General features: G+C 40.2%; 1 protein-coding gene across 4 annotated transcripts in view; it reads left to right on the top strand.

Annotated features, from left to right (window-relative positions):
• The window catches only part of OPA1 (OPA1 mitochondrial dynamin like GTPase), a 130,886-nt gene that overhangs the window by 91,843 nt on the left and 22,818 nt on the right, over positions 1-16,225 (top strand). For all 4 annotated transcript variants that reach the window (XM_068281165.1, XM_068281163.1, XM_068281164.1 and 1 more), the window contains 2 exons: positions 2,331-2,424; positions 5,400-5,510. In XM_068281165.1, the coding sequence (XP_068137266.1) occupies positions 2,331-2,424; positions 5,400-5,510 (205 nt within the window). The remainder of the gene's footprint in view (positions 1-2,330; positions 2,425-5,399; positions 5,511-16,225) is intronic.

Here is a 16,225-nt window from a genome sequence, read left to right as displayed (position 1 = left end):
AGAAACACTATAACGAAGAAATGGTTGCTTTCACGATAGCCTTGTGTACTTACACTGGTGTTATTACTTATATACTGTGTTATGTGAGAAAAACCAGAGCACACAGCACATACATTAACCTGCGCTAAGAAAAACATAAGCTTGACCTTTGTGCCTTTAGGTCAGCAGGTGATATTAGAGAAGTGATCCTGGCTATTGAAATACTTAAGAATGACGTTAGAAGGCTGTAATTTATCTTGAATTATATCATGAGGCTCAATAACAGATTAAAAGAGCTTGGAAAATCACTTTCTGTCTAGTAGAGTCTTGTACTATGTTAGCCATCAATTAAACCAAGAAGTTGTGAAGCAGAATGTTTCTTCAGAAAAGATCTGAAGAAGGCTTATTAGCTGAACGATTTTTTTTCTTTTAAGTAAGCCAAAAACTTGTATCCTGATTCAAAATTTCTTTATGACTAAAAGTTTCCTGTAGTATGGTTTGCACTCTTGATTCTCTATTACTCTTTCTCTCTCTCTCTCAATATAAATATATATATATATATATATATATATATATATATATGTATGTATATATATATATATATATATATATATATATATATATATATATATATATATATATATATATATGCGTACATACATATGTATGTACGTCCGTGTACAGTGGTTTGCAAAAGTATTCGGCCCCCTTGAAGTTTTCCACATTTTGTCACATTACTGCCACAAACATGAATCAGTTTTATTGGAATTCCACATGAAAGACCAATACAAAGTGGTGTACACGTGAGAAGTGGAACAAAATTCATACATGATTCCAAACATTTAAAAAAACAAAAAAAAACTGCAAAGTGGGGTGTGCGTAATTATTTAGCCCCCTGAGTCAATAATTTGTAGAACCACCTTTTGCTGCAATTACAGCTGCCAGTCTTTTAGGGTATGTCTCCACCAGCTTTGCACATCTATGGACTAAAATCCTTGCCCATTCTTCTTTGCAAAACAGCTCCAGCTCAGTCAGATTAGATGGACAGCGTTTGTAAACAGCAGTTTTCAGATCTTGCCACAGATTCTCGATTGGGTTTAGATCTGGACTTTGACTTGGCCATTCTAACACATGGATATGTTTTGTTTTAAACCATTCCATTGTTGCCCTTTATGTTTAGGGTCGTTGTCCTGCTGGAAGGTGAACCTCCGCCCCAGTCTCAAGTCTTTTACAGTCTCCAAGAGGTTTTCTTCCAAGATTGTCCTGTATTTGGCTCCATCCATCTTCCCATCAACTCTGACCAGCTTCCCTGTCCCTGCTGAAGAGAAGCACCCCCAGAGCATGATGCTGCCACCACCATATTTGGCAGTGGGAATGGTGTGTTCAGAGTGATGTGCAGTGTTAGTTTTCCGCCACACATAGTGTTTGGCCAAAAAGTTCCATTTTGGTCTCATCTGACCAGAGCACCTTCTTCCACATGTTGGCTGTGTCCCCCACATGGCTTTTGGCAAACTGCAAACGGGACTTCTTATGCTTTTCTGTTAACAATGGCTTTCTTCTTGCCACTCTTCCATAAAGGCCAACTTTGTACAGTGCATGACTAATAGTTGTCCTATGGACAGACTCCCCCACCTGAGCTGTAAATCTCTGCAGCTCTTCCAAAGTCACCATGGGCCTCTTTACTGTATTTCTGATCAGTGCTCTCCTTGTTCGGCCTGTGAGTTTAGGTGGACGGCCTTGTCTTGGTAGGTTTACAGTTGTGCCATACTCCTTCCATTTCTGAATGATCGCTTGAACAGTGCTCTGTGGAATGTTCAAGGCTTTGGAAATCTTTTTGTAGCCTAAGCCTGCTTTAAATTTCTCAATAACTTGATCCCTGACCTGGCTGGTGTGTTCTTTGGACTTCATGATGGTGTTGCTCCCAATATTCTCTTAGACAACCTCTGAGGCCGTCACAGAGCAGCTGTATTTGGACTGACAATAGATTACACAAAGGTGCACTCTATTTAGTCATTAGCACTCATCAGGCAATGTCTATGGGCAACTGACTGCACTCACACCAAAGGGGGCTGAATAATTACGCACACCCCACTTTGCAGTTATTTGTAAAAAAAAAATGTTTGGAATCATGTATGATTTTCGTTTCACTTCTCACGTGTACACCACTTTGTATTTGTCTTTCACGTGGAATTCCAATAAAATTGATTCATGTTTGTGGCAGTAATGTGACAAAATGTGGAAAACTTCAAGGGGGCCGAATACTTTTGCAAACCCCTGTATGTATTCAGACGTCATTTAGTACTTATTATTCATTCACAGTCTTATGATTGCAATGTGTGTTGTTATTGTAGCTGGAGTGCAACGATGTGGTCCTATTCTGGAGAATACAGCGCATGTTGCTGATTACTGCAAATACACTAAGGCAGCAACTAACAAACACAGAAGGTATGATTTGTAAAAAAAACAAAAAAAAAACACTGTGATTGCCAAATCTGTGTGTGTATGTGGCCATCTATGGTAAGGAGGGAGAAAAATTCTGGATCAGATCTGCACCGTGTGTGTCTGTAATTGTAGCAAATGTTTAGTAGCAAAGTGTCTTATAAAATATAGTTAAAGTGTGAAGAATATATACTGTATGTGATTGTTAGGAAAATGTAAATCATCCCAAGAAGATCATGTGGCTACACAACAAAATGTTGTATGCAGCAGCCACTCTTAACCAATTACAATGTAGATTGGAATGAGGATGGTTAGTCCTCCAATTTCCCCATACTTTTTTCTTTCTTACACACAGAAGTGCTGTACTAAAGGGTAACTCTCGGCATCTGAAAAAAGTAACTTTTAGGGATAAACCCTACTTCCACAGGGGTCTACCCTCTGGTCCCCAGTGCTTCTCTTCTTACTCCCCTTGCCACCCTTGTGTCAGTCATGTCTCCTATTTTACAGGTTCCAGATGTGTCTTCATAGATGACCAATATGTTTTGCTGTTTCCAGTAATCAGCATTATGGAAAGGCAAGAGGTGTGGCTATGACTGGTCTGCCACCTTCTTATCTTTCCTATAGTTTGCAAATAAAAGTGGAGCGGGTAATTGTGCAGTGTATTCTTGCTGATCATTTCATAGTAGTTGAAGGAGGGGGAGGAGTTAAAGATGGATGCAAAGAAAAAGGTATGGGGGACTTAACCAAGGAGGTGAGTGTGTGCTCTTCTCGAGAAGGGTGAATTTTACAGTAAAGGACTTGTAAGAGTTAAAGGGGGATAAAATTGAACTTTGAAAACTCTTGTACCCATTGCTGTAACCAGCCACCTTAAAAGCAGACCGCAGCAACGCTGTCATCAGTCAGCTTATCACCTGCCAAGGCCCCCATCCACTACTCCCCCCCCCCCCCCCCTTGTGCCCAGCACCTCAGCCAATTGTGTTTGGAGCTGAGAGTGATTGCCATGGCCAGGCAGCAGGTTCTACATGGGTGGGATGCCCACAGTCACTGCATAAATGTCTGTGGAAAAATTATAGTAACCTTTCTATCTAACCAACTTTTGTTTTTTGTTTGACAACTGTAGTGAAAGGTATATAGAGGCTGCCAGGGAATATAAAGGGGATATTTCTCCCACCTAGCATGGGTATGTGTAAAAATACACCCCAAAACACATTATCCTATTTCTCCCGAGTACGACGATACCACGTGTGACACTTTTGCAGCCTAGGTGCGCTAAGGGGCCCAAAGTCCTATGTGCACCTTTAGGCTTTACAGGGGTGCTTACAATTTAGCACCCCCCAAAATGCCAGGACAGTAAACACACCCCACAAATGACTCAATTTTGGAAAGTAGACACTTCAATGTATTCAGAGAGGGGCATGGTGAGTCCGTGGCAGATTTAATTTTTTTTTTGTCACAAGTTAGCAGAAATGGAAACCTTTTTTTTTTTTTTTTCACAAAGTGTCATTGTCCGCTAACTTGTGACAAAAAATAAAATCTATGAACTCACCATGCCTCTTGGTGAATACTTTGGGATGTCTTCTTTCCAAATTCATTTGTCAGGTCATTTGGGGGGGTATTTATACTACCCTGGAATTCTAGCACCTCATGAAACATGACAGGTGCTCAGAAAAGTCAGAGATGCTTCAAAATGGGAAAATTCACTTTTTGCACCATCGTTTGTAAACGCTATAACTTTTACTCAAACCAATAAATACACTTATTGAATTTTTTTTTAATCAGACATGTAACACAATAAATGTGGTCAAAAATGTATATAGAAATTTTAGTTTATTTGAAAAATGTCTGCACAGCAAAATCATTTTTTTTTTTTTACAAAATTCAGGTCTTTTTTGATGAATATAATAAAAACTAAAAATCACAGCAGCAATCAATTAGCACCAAAAGAGAGCTGTATTAGTGACAAGAAAAGGAGGTAAAATTCATTTAGGTGATAGGTTGTATGAGTGAGCAATAAACCGTTAAAGCTGCAGTGGTCTGAATGGCAAAAAAATGTGTTTGGTCCTTAAGGGGTTTTAAGACTGCAGTCCTTAAAGGACTTACGAGGCCAAAATGGCTAAAAAAAGCCAAGTACCTGCAAGATGTTTAAATGCACGGAGGACGCGGTCCGCGCCCTCCGTGCAGCTCCGCCGGGTCCCCTTCCTGAGATCGCCCCCCGTGCCGATTGCGACCCCACAGGCCGGGTCGGGCTCTCGTGCCGCTCCCAATATGGCCGCTTCCTCTGGCCACGGCTGCGCAGTCCGCCTGGCCGCGAGTGCGGCTGCGCAGCTGTAGGGCCAACCCCTCCGATCCACGCTACAGTGCGGGGGGGCGATCTCAGGAAGGAGACCCGGCGGAACTGCACGGAGGCTGCGGACGGTGTCCTCCGTGCATTTAAACATCTTGCAGGTACTTGGCTTTTTTAGCCATTTTGGCCTCGTAAGTCCTTTAAGTGTTTAAAGAAAAAGAAAAACAGCTTGGCAGATGAACTAGCATTGTCAGCCAAAACATGGTTCTTTCTCCAACGGTGTTCGCAGATAGTCGGTAATGTTAATGAATATGTCAGCCAGTTGTTACGTTGGTTAATGGTTTTTTATAACTTGCAATCAGCAGCCATTTATTTCCTGTCATATACTAGCTATAAGGTGTCTTGGATATCAAAGGTGGGTTGGATATATAGTTACTATTGGACCATCAGGATATTTCTTTAGCATAGCAAACACACACACTGAGAAATGATAAATACGAAATGTTAATACTTGTGTTGCACTTTTCCTCCTGAGTCAAACTGCTTAAAAAATGTAACTACTAAGAGCGTGCTCAGTAGAGTTTTGCCTAAAGTAGTTTCTTTTGCTACCGCACTATACCCACCACTAACTTTTACCTGATGTGTATTTCTTCAGTAATGATTGCTCATGGCCTTCTTCATCTCTATTTTTTTACAGTAAGGCGATTAGAGAAAAATGTAAAAGAGGTCTTAGAAGACTTTGCGGAGGACAACGATAAAAAAGTTAACTTGTTAACGGGAAAGAGGGTCCAACTCGCAGAAGATCTAAGTAAGTTGTTTAATATCGTTTTGTTTCCTACCCGTGAAAGTCCAAAAATGTGGTTTAAATGATCTTGCCCATGAACTGAACTATATCTTGTTTTTTCCGCCACCAATTAGGCTTTCTTTAGGTGGGACATTATGCCAAAAATTATTTTATTCTAAATGTGTTTTAATGGGGAAAATAGGAAAAAATGTGGGAAAAAATTATTATTTTCAGTTTTCGGCCATTATAGTTTTTAAATAATGCATGCTACTGTAATTAAAACCCATGAAATTTATTTGCCCATTATTCCCGATTATAAAACCGTTTAAATTATGTCCCTATCACAATGTTTGGCCCCAATATTTTATTTGGAAATAAAGGTGCATTTTTTTCAGTTTTGCGTCCATCCCTAATTACAAGCCCATAGTTTATAAAGTAACAGTGTTATACCCTCTTGACATAAATATTTAAAAAGTTCAGTCCCTAAGGTAACTATTTATGTTTGTTTTTTTTATTGTATATATATATTTTTTTTTTTTTAAATTACAAAAAAAAAAAAAATTTAGGGAGTGTGGGAGGTAATGAGTTAATTTATTATGTAAAACAATTTATTTGTATGTGTAAAATGCATTAGGGTGTAGTTTACTATTTGGACACAAGATGGCCACAGTGAGTATGTTTACATGCGACCTGTAAGCGACCGGAAGGACGCTTACAGGAAGCAGTAGGAGGCTGGGAGAATCACAATGATCGCGCTGTTTCTGAAAGAAGCAGCAGATCATTGCGGGGGCTTAGATCAACGAACTGGAATGGATTTTCCCATTCATTGATCTCCGGGCAAGCGGGCGGCGGCGTGCACGAGCGGCGGGTGCGCGCGCACGAGCGGCGGGAGCGCGGACAGCGGCGGGAGCGCGGAAGGTACGGATTTCTCCGTCCCTGGTTTTTTTAGGAGGGAAAAAAGGGACGGAGAAATTCGTACCGCCGGGGGTAAAGTGGTTAAGAAAGGTGGATGTGAGGGAACAAACTCGGGTGGTGAAGGGTAAAGTGTGAGATCCCTTTTTCTGTACTTCTGTCCAGCTTTGTCAGTAGAGAAACACAATATCTGCTTTTGTTTTTCTCATACAAAGAAATGTAGGTTTGTTGCTGTCTACATTCAGGGGACACTATAGTACAGGCTCTCAATACAAAATATAGATTTGTGATGCATTTTTCAAAAATGTTTCTGAAGATAGCCAAAGCAGAAAGTATTAAACCTTTTTTTTTGTAAAGGCTGTCCATGGCAATTTGGAGAGTACATACTGGTGAAAGTTTGTCTAAACAGGTAGCTTTTGTGCCAGTTTGAAAGAAAGACCTGTCCTCCTTCCCCCTTTCAGAGTTAGATGTCTGAGCTATGCACAGGAAGCATTGGTCACAGCTTACAGGATGCTGTGATCGGGAAACCCACACTTGTCCAGGCTTGTCTGCTGAGCTTTGGACTCGCTGCTCCTGATAATAATTAGCACAGTTGCCATGGTACCTTCCTTACTTTTTATGTAAAAGTGTTTGTGTGCCGGTTGCTTAGTGATTTTTAGCACATGGAGTATTGTAGTGCAGACAGCTACCAGATTTTTAATTTGATATCACTAGTTACTTTTTGTTAGGAGTCATTTCTGAAATCTTCAGTGCTTTGTTTTCTCGGTTTATTAGAAAGTTTGCATCAACAGATACAGAATAAAAAGAATTATCAAACTTTACCATATACAATATACGTAAATTTAAATGCATCACACAACCAGTTATAACAAGCAACTATTATATGGCGATGACAAATCAACATCATCGTACAGTATTATGCAACCACTGGAAATGTGAGAAAAATAGGGAGCATGACAGAGTTATGCGAGCAGAAAGTTATAAAATAGCAGAGCAGTAACAAGAGAATTGACCAAGACAATGACGAATGTCATGTCATACCACCGCTAACTACAGAAGGAAAATAAAGATGACATGTATATGGAGAGAAAATCTAAAAACAATACAAACTTCTTAATCCCATAACTAACATTATTACAGTATACAACAATAACACAAATCAATAACTTGAACAGCAACGTTGCCAATTGTATCATAACAACGCTTGCGTATAGGGTCCAACGTCACATGATTGAATCAGTGCTTGGCCTTCTTTTCTAACTTGTCTGATGAATGGACTGCAGCACTCGTTATATCAAAAAAATAGTCTACTAATACAAATCTAGGAGAAGGGATGCTAATGGACATATCTACAATAATTTGTAGAGTTTATATTGTATCCCTCCCCTAGGAGTGGCTTAGAAGTTGAGTATTAGGTTCAGTTCCCTTTAGCTCCAGTGGCCCCCTTTTCTGATTCCCAAGTTGAGAAATGCAGCATAATGTAAATAAAGGGTATATTTATTATCCACAGTATGACTTTGGGCAGATAGTGTAAACAAATGGCTTAACACACAATATTCAGTCAATACCACAGCGGCAACAATATGCATATAATAGCATGACATGTACAATGCAACAACTTGTTAAATGTAAACACTATATCTTGAGTATTGAAAATAACTCCACTTGAGTGGAAAATATTATTCTTATTATTTATTGTATTTATAAAGCGCCAACATATTATGTAGCGCTGAATATATAGATACACCATATTTTTCAGACCTAGAAGATGTTCTGGACTAGAAGATGCACTTAGGTTTAGAAGAGACAAATCAGGAGAAAAAAATATATACTAAACCTGGTGTGTCTACAGTCCTGGCCAAAAGTTTTGAGACTGTCAAATATATTGGAAATTAGAAAAGTTGGTGCTTAAGTTTTTATAATAGCAATTTGCATATACTCCAGAATGTTATGAAGAGTGTTCAGATGAATTGCATAGTCCTTCTTTGCCATGTAAATTAACTGAATCCCAAAAAAACCTTTCCACTGCATTTCATTGCTGTCATTAAAGGACCTGCTGAGATCATTTCAGTAATCGTCTTGTTAACTCAGGTGAGAATGTTGACGAGCACAAGGCTGGAGATCATTGTCAGTCTGATTGGGTTAGAATGGCAGACTTGACATGTTCAAAGGAGCAGGGCTGTGGAGTCGGTACAAAAATCTTCCAACTGCTCAGTTTATGAAACCACAACTCCGACTTCGGGTACCCAAAATTACTCCGACTCCTTAGTCTAATACTTAATAGGGCTGTGGATTTTGTACAAAAATCATCCGACTCCGACTCCTCAGTTTATGAAATCAACGACTTCATTACGACTCCGGGTGCCCAAAATTGCCCTGACTCCGACTCCCCGACTCCGACTCCACAGCCATACAAAGGCGGGTGATGCTTGAAATCATTGATCTTCCATTAACCATGGTGACCAGCAAAAAACGCATGCAGCCATCATTGTTTTGCATAAATATAGCTTCACAGGCAAGGATATTGTGGCTACTAAGATTGCACCTAAATCAAAAATGTATAGGATCATCAAGAACTTCAAGGAAAGAGGTTCAATTCTTGTTAAGAAGGCTTCAGGGCGTCCAAGAAAGTCCAACAAGCGCCAGGATTGTCTTCTAAAGAGGATTCAGCTGCGAGATCAGAGTGCAGAGGTTGCTCAGGAATGGCAGCAGGCAGGTAGGAGCGCATCTGCACACACAGTAAGGCAAAGACTTTTGGAAGATGGCCTGTTGTCAAGAAGGGCAGCAAAGAAGCCACTTCTGTCCCCAAAAAAATCAGGGACAGATTGATCTTCTGCAGAAAGTATGGTGAATGGACTGATGAGGTCTGGGGCAAAGTCATATTCTCAGATGAAGCCCCTTTCCGATTTTTGGGGACATCTGGAAAAAGGCTTGTCAGGAGAAGAAAAGGTGAGCGCTACCATCAGTCCTGTGTCATGCCAACAGTTAAGCATCCTGAGACCATTCATGTGTGGGGTTGCTTCTCATCCAAGGGAGTGGGCTCACTCACAATTTTGCCAAAAAACACAGCCATGAATAAAGAATGGTACCAAAACACTCTCCAACAGCAACTTCTTCCAACAACAGTTTGGGGAAGAACAATGTATTTTCTAGCACGATGGAGCACCGTGTTATAAAGCAAAAGTGATAACTAAGTGGCTCGGGGACCAAAACGTTGAAATTTTTGGTCCATGACCTGGAAACTCCCCAGATCTTAATCCCATTGCGAACTTGTGGTCATTCCTCAAGAGGCGAATGGACAAACAAAAACCAACTAATTCTGAGAAACTCAAAGTGATTATGAAAGAGTGGGTTACTATCAGTCAGGATTTGGCCCAGAAGTTGATTGAGAGCATGCCCAGTCGAGTTGCAGAGGTCCTGAAAAAGAAGGGCCAACACTGCAAATACTGACTCTTTGCATAAATCTCATGTAATTGTCAATAAAAGCCTTTGAAACGTATGAAGTGCTTATAATTCTATTCCAGTACATCACATAAACAACTGAAACAAAGATCTAAAATCAGTTTAGCAGCAAACTTTGTGAAAACTAATATTTTGACAGTCTCAAAACTTTTGGGCAGGACTGTATAGTGCAGGACGTCTTATGGACCTTCTTCCCCTTTTCTAAACTTCTAAGCTATGTGTGTACTATGCATTAAATAGTGCACATAAGTCCATGCACAAGAGAATAATGCTGCTTTCTGAAGCTACCCTGTTTTTACAGAAGGAATTTAAGTTCCCTTTACACTGGCAAATAATACAAAATACGGATATAAAAAGTCAAGGAGCAGCAACTTTATCAGATGGTGCTCAATCAAAACCTCCAAAATGGACCTGCTGTTGGCTATTCAATGCCCTGCTTTTACATGAAAGTGTTTGGAGAGCAATACTTACACAGAATATGTACATTTTCTTGAAATAGGAGCAATAGATGCACTGTAACTTAATGAAACACTGCTCCGGCACCGAGTCCCATCTGTACCAGCACTTCCTGGTCTAGCCCATCTCACTGCATGACCACAGCATCTCCCCCTCCTGGATTAGCTGCCAGCCCTGTAGTGCATAGGTATTGGCAGAAACGAGACTTATAGGTTCTGCCCGAAGAGCTATTGGAGGCAATAGTGAGGTGTACATTATGTAATTAATAATACATGAAATAATTAAGTATTTGTACATTAATAAGTAATTGTACATTAGGTGTGATCAGAAACTGTATTCCCTCCTGTGTGTGTGACCAAGTTATTGCTTTCTCTGGCATTGCACTTTTTCTTCCAGCTTTTACTCAGTAAATAGTCTGGCCCCTAGTGGGGGCTGCGTTTGGTTTACAGACATTCAGAGGTTAAATTTATACCAGTCAACCATTTTGTATCTGGATTTTGGAGTCCTTTTTGATTCATAGTGTAAATGTGATCCCCAGCTGTTTGCGTATTTGGAGGTACAGATACAAATCACTCGATGGACGGCAAAGCTTTGAAGCTGTGAAAGTGTAAGCTTTGTGTTCTGTGCAGACATCAGAGCCTAATCAGCTTCAGGATCTGTTTCATTGCTATATTAAGAAAGTGGCAATGCATTTGCCAGAGGCATTCCCCAGGAAAAAAAAGTGTGTGTTCAGAGCTGCTGCTTGAAGAACTGAAAAGGAGGAATGTTTGTGGTTTTGTTCTGTTTCTGTTTTAATACCATGCAAGCTAGACATATATCTCTTTGTGTGCCTATAGAAAATACACTTAAAAAGAACAAAAGCTGGAGGGGAGAAATTTGAAGAATTACTTTTTCATATACCGCGTCTTTGATTAGCCACAGACATAATGATATCATCTGGTATTATTAGCCTAACTTAATACCACAAAGAGCAAGTTATTTCATGTGGCTCCCAAGCCTCTATTCTCTGTAGGGCAAGATTGGGAGTTCTGTTACATTAGTTCTTTCACTCTATATAGCCCTTGGGGGAGGGTATATGGCTTAATTTTTATTAACTTTGAGTATGTAGTTTTTATGGTAATAGTACCTTTTTTATAGTTTTTTAAAAGATGAGAAATATCTGAACGAATGAATAAATGTGATTTTGCCTGAAACATTTAAGCACCGGTTTATGTGTTAAGTCCTACCCCCATACTATAACCTGTGTTTAAGCAGGAATACATGTAAGCGACTGACTCACACTACGAGAGCTTATTAAATGCTAGTGATTAGAAAAGCTCTTGCTAATGTAATGCTATGGGCGATTTTTACAAAATCACATCACTCCAGTGTGAACACACAAATATAATTACATTAGCAAGAGCTTTTCAAATCACTAGTGCTTAGAAAAGCTCTTGTAGGGTGAACCAGCCCTAAGACTCCTTTAATTAACCACTTGATTATTTGTTGACAAGGATCACTTAAAGAGAAACTCCAACCAAGAATTTAACTTTATCCCAATCAGTAGCTGATGCCCCCTTTTACATGAGAAATCTATTCCTTTTCACAAACAGACCATCAGGGGCTGCTGTATGACTGATATTGTGGTGAAACCCCTCCCACAAGAAGCTCTGAGGACCGCGGTACTTTTGACTGTTTGCCACAATGTAACAAGGTTCACAGACAGGAAATAGCTGTTTACAGCTGTCTCTAACGGCCAAAACAGCTAGCAGCAGCTACATAACCTGCCCACAGTAAAAATGTCACCATGTAATAAATGTCAGAATGTAAATCAGGGAGAGGAAAGATTTTACAATTGGCAAACACTGACTAAATCATTTATACATAATTATTGTAAAAATGAAGCACTTTTTTATTACACTATTTTCACTGGAGTTGGTCGGGTTTTTAAAATATGAGCTGGATAAGAATAAGAAGTTAAAGCGACACTGAAGTGAAAAAAAAAATATGATGTAATGATTAGTATGTGTAGTACTGATAATTAATAGAACCTGTGTAGCAAATAAAATAGTAAAATAGTCTTATTTATACACACACACACACACACACACACACACACACACACACACACACACACACACACACACACACACACACACACACACACACACACACACACACACACACACACACACACACGAGGAAATAATTATTTGACCCCTCACTGATTTTGTAAATTTGTCTAATGACAAAGAAATGAAAAGTCTCAGAACAGTATCATTTCAATGGTAGGTTTATTTTAACAGTGGCAGATAGCACATCAAAAAGAAAATCGAAAAAATAACCTTAAATAAAAGATAGCAACTGATTTTCATTTCATTGAGTGAAATAAGTTTTTGAACCTTCTAACAATAAAAGACTTAATACTTAGTGAAAAACCCTTGTTTGCAAGCACAGAGATCAAACGTTTCTTGTAATTGATGACCAAGTTTGCACACATTTTAGGAGGAATGTTGGTCCACTCCTCTTTGCAGATCATCTTTAAATCCCTAAGTTTTCGAGGCTGTCTCTGTGCAACTCTGAGCTTGAGCTCCCTCCATAGGTTTTCTATTGGATTAAGGTCCGGAGACTGACTAGGCCACTCCATGACCTTAATGTGCTTCTTCTTGAGCCACTCCTTTGTTGCCTTTGCTGTATGTTTTGGGTCATTGTCGTGCTGGAACACCCATCCACGACCCATTTTCAGTTTCCTGGCAGAGGGAAGAAGGTTGTCGTTCAGGATTTCACGATACATGGCTCCGTCCATTTTCCCGTTAATGCGATTAAGTTGTCCTGTGCCCTTAGCAGAAAAACACCCCCAAAGCAAAATGTTTCCACCCCCATGCTTGACGGTGGGGACGGTGTTTTGGGGGTCATAGGCAGCATTTTTCTTCCTCCAAACATAGCGAGTTGAGTTAATGCCAAAGAGCTCTATTTTGGTCTCATCAGACCACAGCACCTTCTCCCAGTCACTCACAGAATCATTCAGGTGTTCATTGGCAAACTTCAGACGGGCTTGCACATGTGCCTTCTTGAGCAAGGGGACCTTGCGAGCCCTGCAGGATTTTAATCCATTGCGGTGTAATGTGTTTCCAATGGTTTTCTTGGTGACTGTGGTCCCTGCTAATTTGAGGTCATTTACTAACTCCTCCCGTGTAGTTCTAGGATGCTTTTTCACTTTTCTCAGAACCATTGACATCCCATGAGGTGAGATCTTGCGTGGAGCCCCAGAGCGAGGTTGATTGATGGTCATTTTGTGCTCCTTCCATTTTCGAACAATTGCACCAACAGTTGTCACCTTCTCTCCCAGCTTCTTGCTAATGGTTTTGTAGCCCATTCCAGCCTTGTGCAGGTCTACAATTTTGTCTCTGACATCCTTGGACAGCTCTTTGGTCTTTCCCATGTTGGAGAGTTTGGAGTCTGCTTGATTGATTGATTCTGTGGACAGGTGTCTTTTATACAGGTGACTAGTTAAGACAGGTGTCCTTAATGAGGGTGACTAATTGAGTAGAAGTGTCTAACCACTCTGTGGGAGCCAGAACTCTTAATGGTTGGTAGGGGTTCAAAAACTTATTTCACTCAATGAAATGCAAATCAGTTGCTATCTTTTATTTAAGGTTATTTTTTCTATTTTCCCTCTGATGTGCTATCTGCCACTGTTAAAATAAACCTACCATTGAAATGATACTGTTCTGAGACTTCATTTCTTTGTCATTGGACAAACTTACAAAATCAGTGAGGGGTCAAATAATTATTTCCTCCACTGTATATATGTATGTATGTATATATATATATATATATATATATATATATATATATATATATATATATATATATATATACTTTTTTTTTTATAACATTGCATAATTCTCCAATATTTGCATTTAATTAATTGCAGATTATATGCATCGCAGGGGGTGGAAGAGCATCTCTCCTGATCCGGGAGAGAGACTGCGCCAATGTTTTCCTCTGCATTGGCCTCTAGTGTTAGAACTCACTGACCTAGGAAGTAGAGTGAAATCAAACACTAGTGGCTGATTGCAGAGGAAGTTGCAAAGGAATCACAGTCTGGCCCCGGATCAGATGAGATGCTCTTCCACCATCTCCACTGCATTTATTTTGCAATTAGGTGATGCAGGGAGAGAGGGTGGCCACTAGATACCAGGGAACACTATATGGGAGTGAGAGGGAAGACTACTAGACAACAGGTATACTGTATTGGTGGAGGGGAATATCTTGTAGGAGCAAAAAAAAAAGAAAAACATCTCTTATAGCCTAGTATAATTCAGTAAGTGGCAGTTTAGACAGTTGTTCACCTTGAAAATTCATTCTCTGTAGCATGACTGAAAGTGAGGTTAGATGGACTAGAAATAGTCTATTGTAGCCAAAACTTTTCAGATTCCTCCAATCATGTGCACAGCATGGGTATTGTGAGTACCTTTATAAACTTGCGTATAAGCATAATTTTTCAGCACAAAAATGTGCTGAAAAGTAACCCCTTCGGCTTATATGCGAATCAGTGGAGCAGAGTGGATGGTGGAGCAGGTTTTGTTACTGGCAGAGGAGCATAAGGATCTTGCACTACTGATACTACTCTTGCCAGCTGGCTTCCTGCTATGTCCGTGCCCCACATCCCCCCGCAACATACTGTGCATAGATTGCTGTTCAAGACTACCTGTGTCCCCTGGCTTGTGGAATGGAGCATGCAAGCAACATGTCAGCCGTGCAATGATCGGGCATGCTTCTTGTGTGACAATTTCTGTGTCTCATATCTATGACGCCACCTAGTGGAATCTTGAGACACCGCTGTATCATCCTTGGGGCACATCTAGGTATGGGGAGAGGGCATGACTGGCAGCACAACTGGCTCATGTGGAGGGGGCTATACTGGGTAGAGGGCTTATACGCAAGTCAGTCACTTTTTACTGGTTTCTGAGTGAAAAGTGGGTACCTTGGCTGATACGCAGGTCATCTTATATGCTAGTAACTGCCTGTGTGGATATCCACAACGTGCACTGTTTATTGGATTGAACGCAGGGGCCCTTATTCAATTTTCTTTTACTCCTAGGAGATAATTTTTAATCTTCTGTTTACTATAACTTTTTAGCACTCTACAACTGAAAAAGTACTGCCAATATTTTTCAGAATATTTTCTTGCTTGCTGGCGGCTTGATGGAAACCTGAGACAAAAAGGATAAAGGCATTTATACTTACCTGGGGCTTCCTTCACCCCCCTTTAGGCTGTAGGTTCCCTCTTCTTGCCAGCCCGGTCTTTTCCTCCAGTCACGGCCAGTCCCGCTGTACTGCGTGGCCCAGCCACACGTGTACCCATGTTGTGCTCCTGTCACTGGGAGCATTCTGTACCTGCGCAGTACTACTGCGCAGAACTCTTCCAACAACAAGGTCACGGCCGGCCACACGTGTGTAGTACGCTGCATCTGGAGCAGGAGACGAGGCCAGCCAGCGGAGCATTGGAGAGTCCCAGGAGGGAGCCCACAGCCTATATATGGGGTGAAGGAAGTCCCAGGTACATATAAATGATTTTATATCATTCATTTTATTGACAAGATGAGAAAATATCACCAGTGAGAAAACTTAGGAGAAAAGGTGAATTGAATAAGAGCTAGGGTTGGAAAACTGTAACGTATTCATAAAGATCGTAACTGCTGCTAGTAATAACATATGGTTGCTTGAAATAGCAATTCTTTGGCTTGAAAATGAATATGCCTGATATTAAATTATTTATACATTAATAATTATTTGTACTTTATTTTGTTTTACTCTCTTTTTGTTTGTTTTTAACTTATCATTCCTTTAAACAGAAGCTTTTTTCATATTCGAGCTGAGCTTGTCAGTTGGGCAGCACTCTTGCCTTGCAGCGCTGGGTATGA

Source organism: Hyperolius riggenbachi, chromosome 4 (assembly GCF_040937935.1).
Source record: "Hyperolius riggenbachi isolate aHypRig1 chromosome 4, aHypRig1.pri, whole genome shotgun sequence".
In the NCBI taxonomy this organism is placed as follows: domain Eukaryota; kingdom Metazoa; phylum Chordata; class Amphibia; order Anura; family Hyperoliidae; genus Hyperolius; species Hyperolius riggenbachi.
This window is presented reverse-complemented; position numbering and strand designations above follow the sequence as displayed.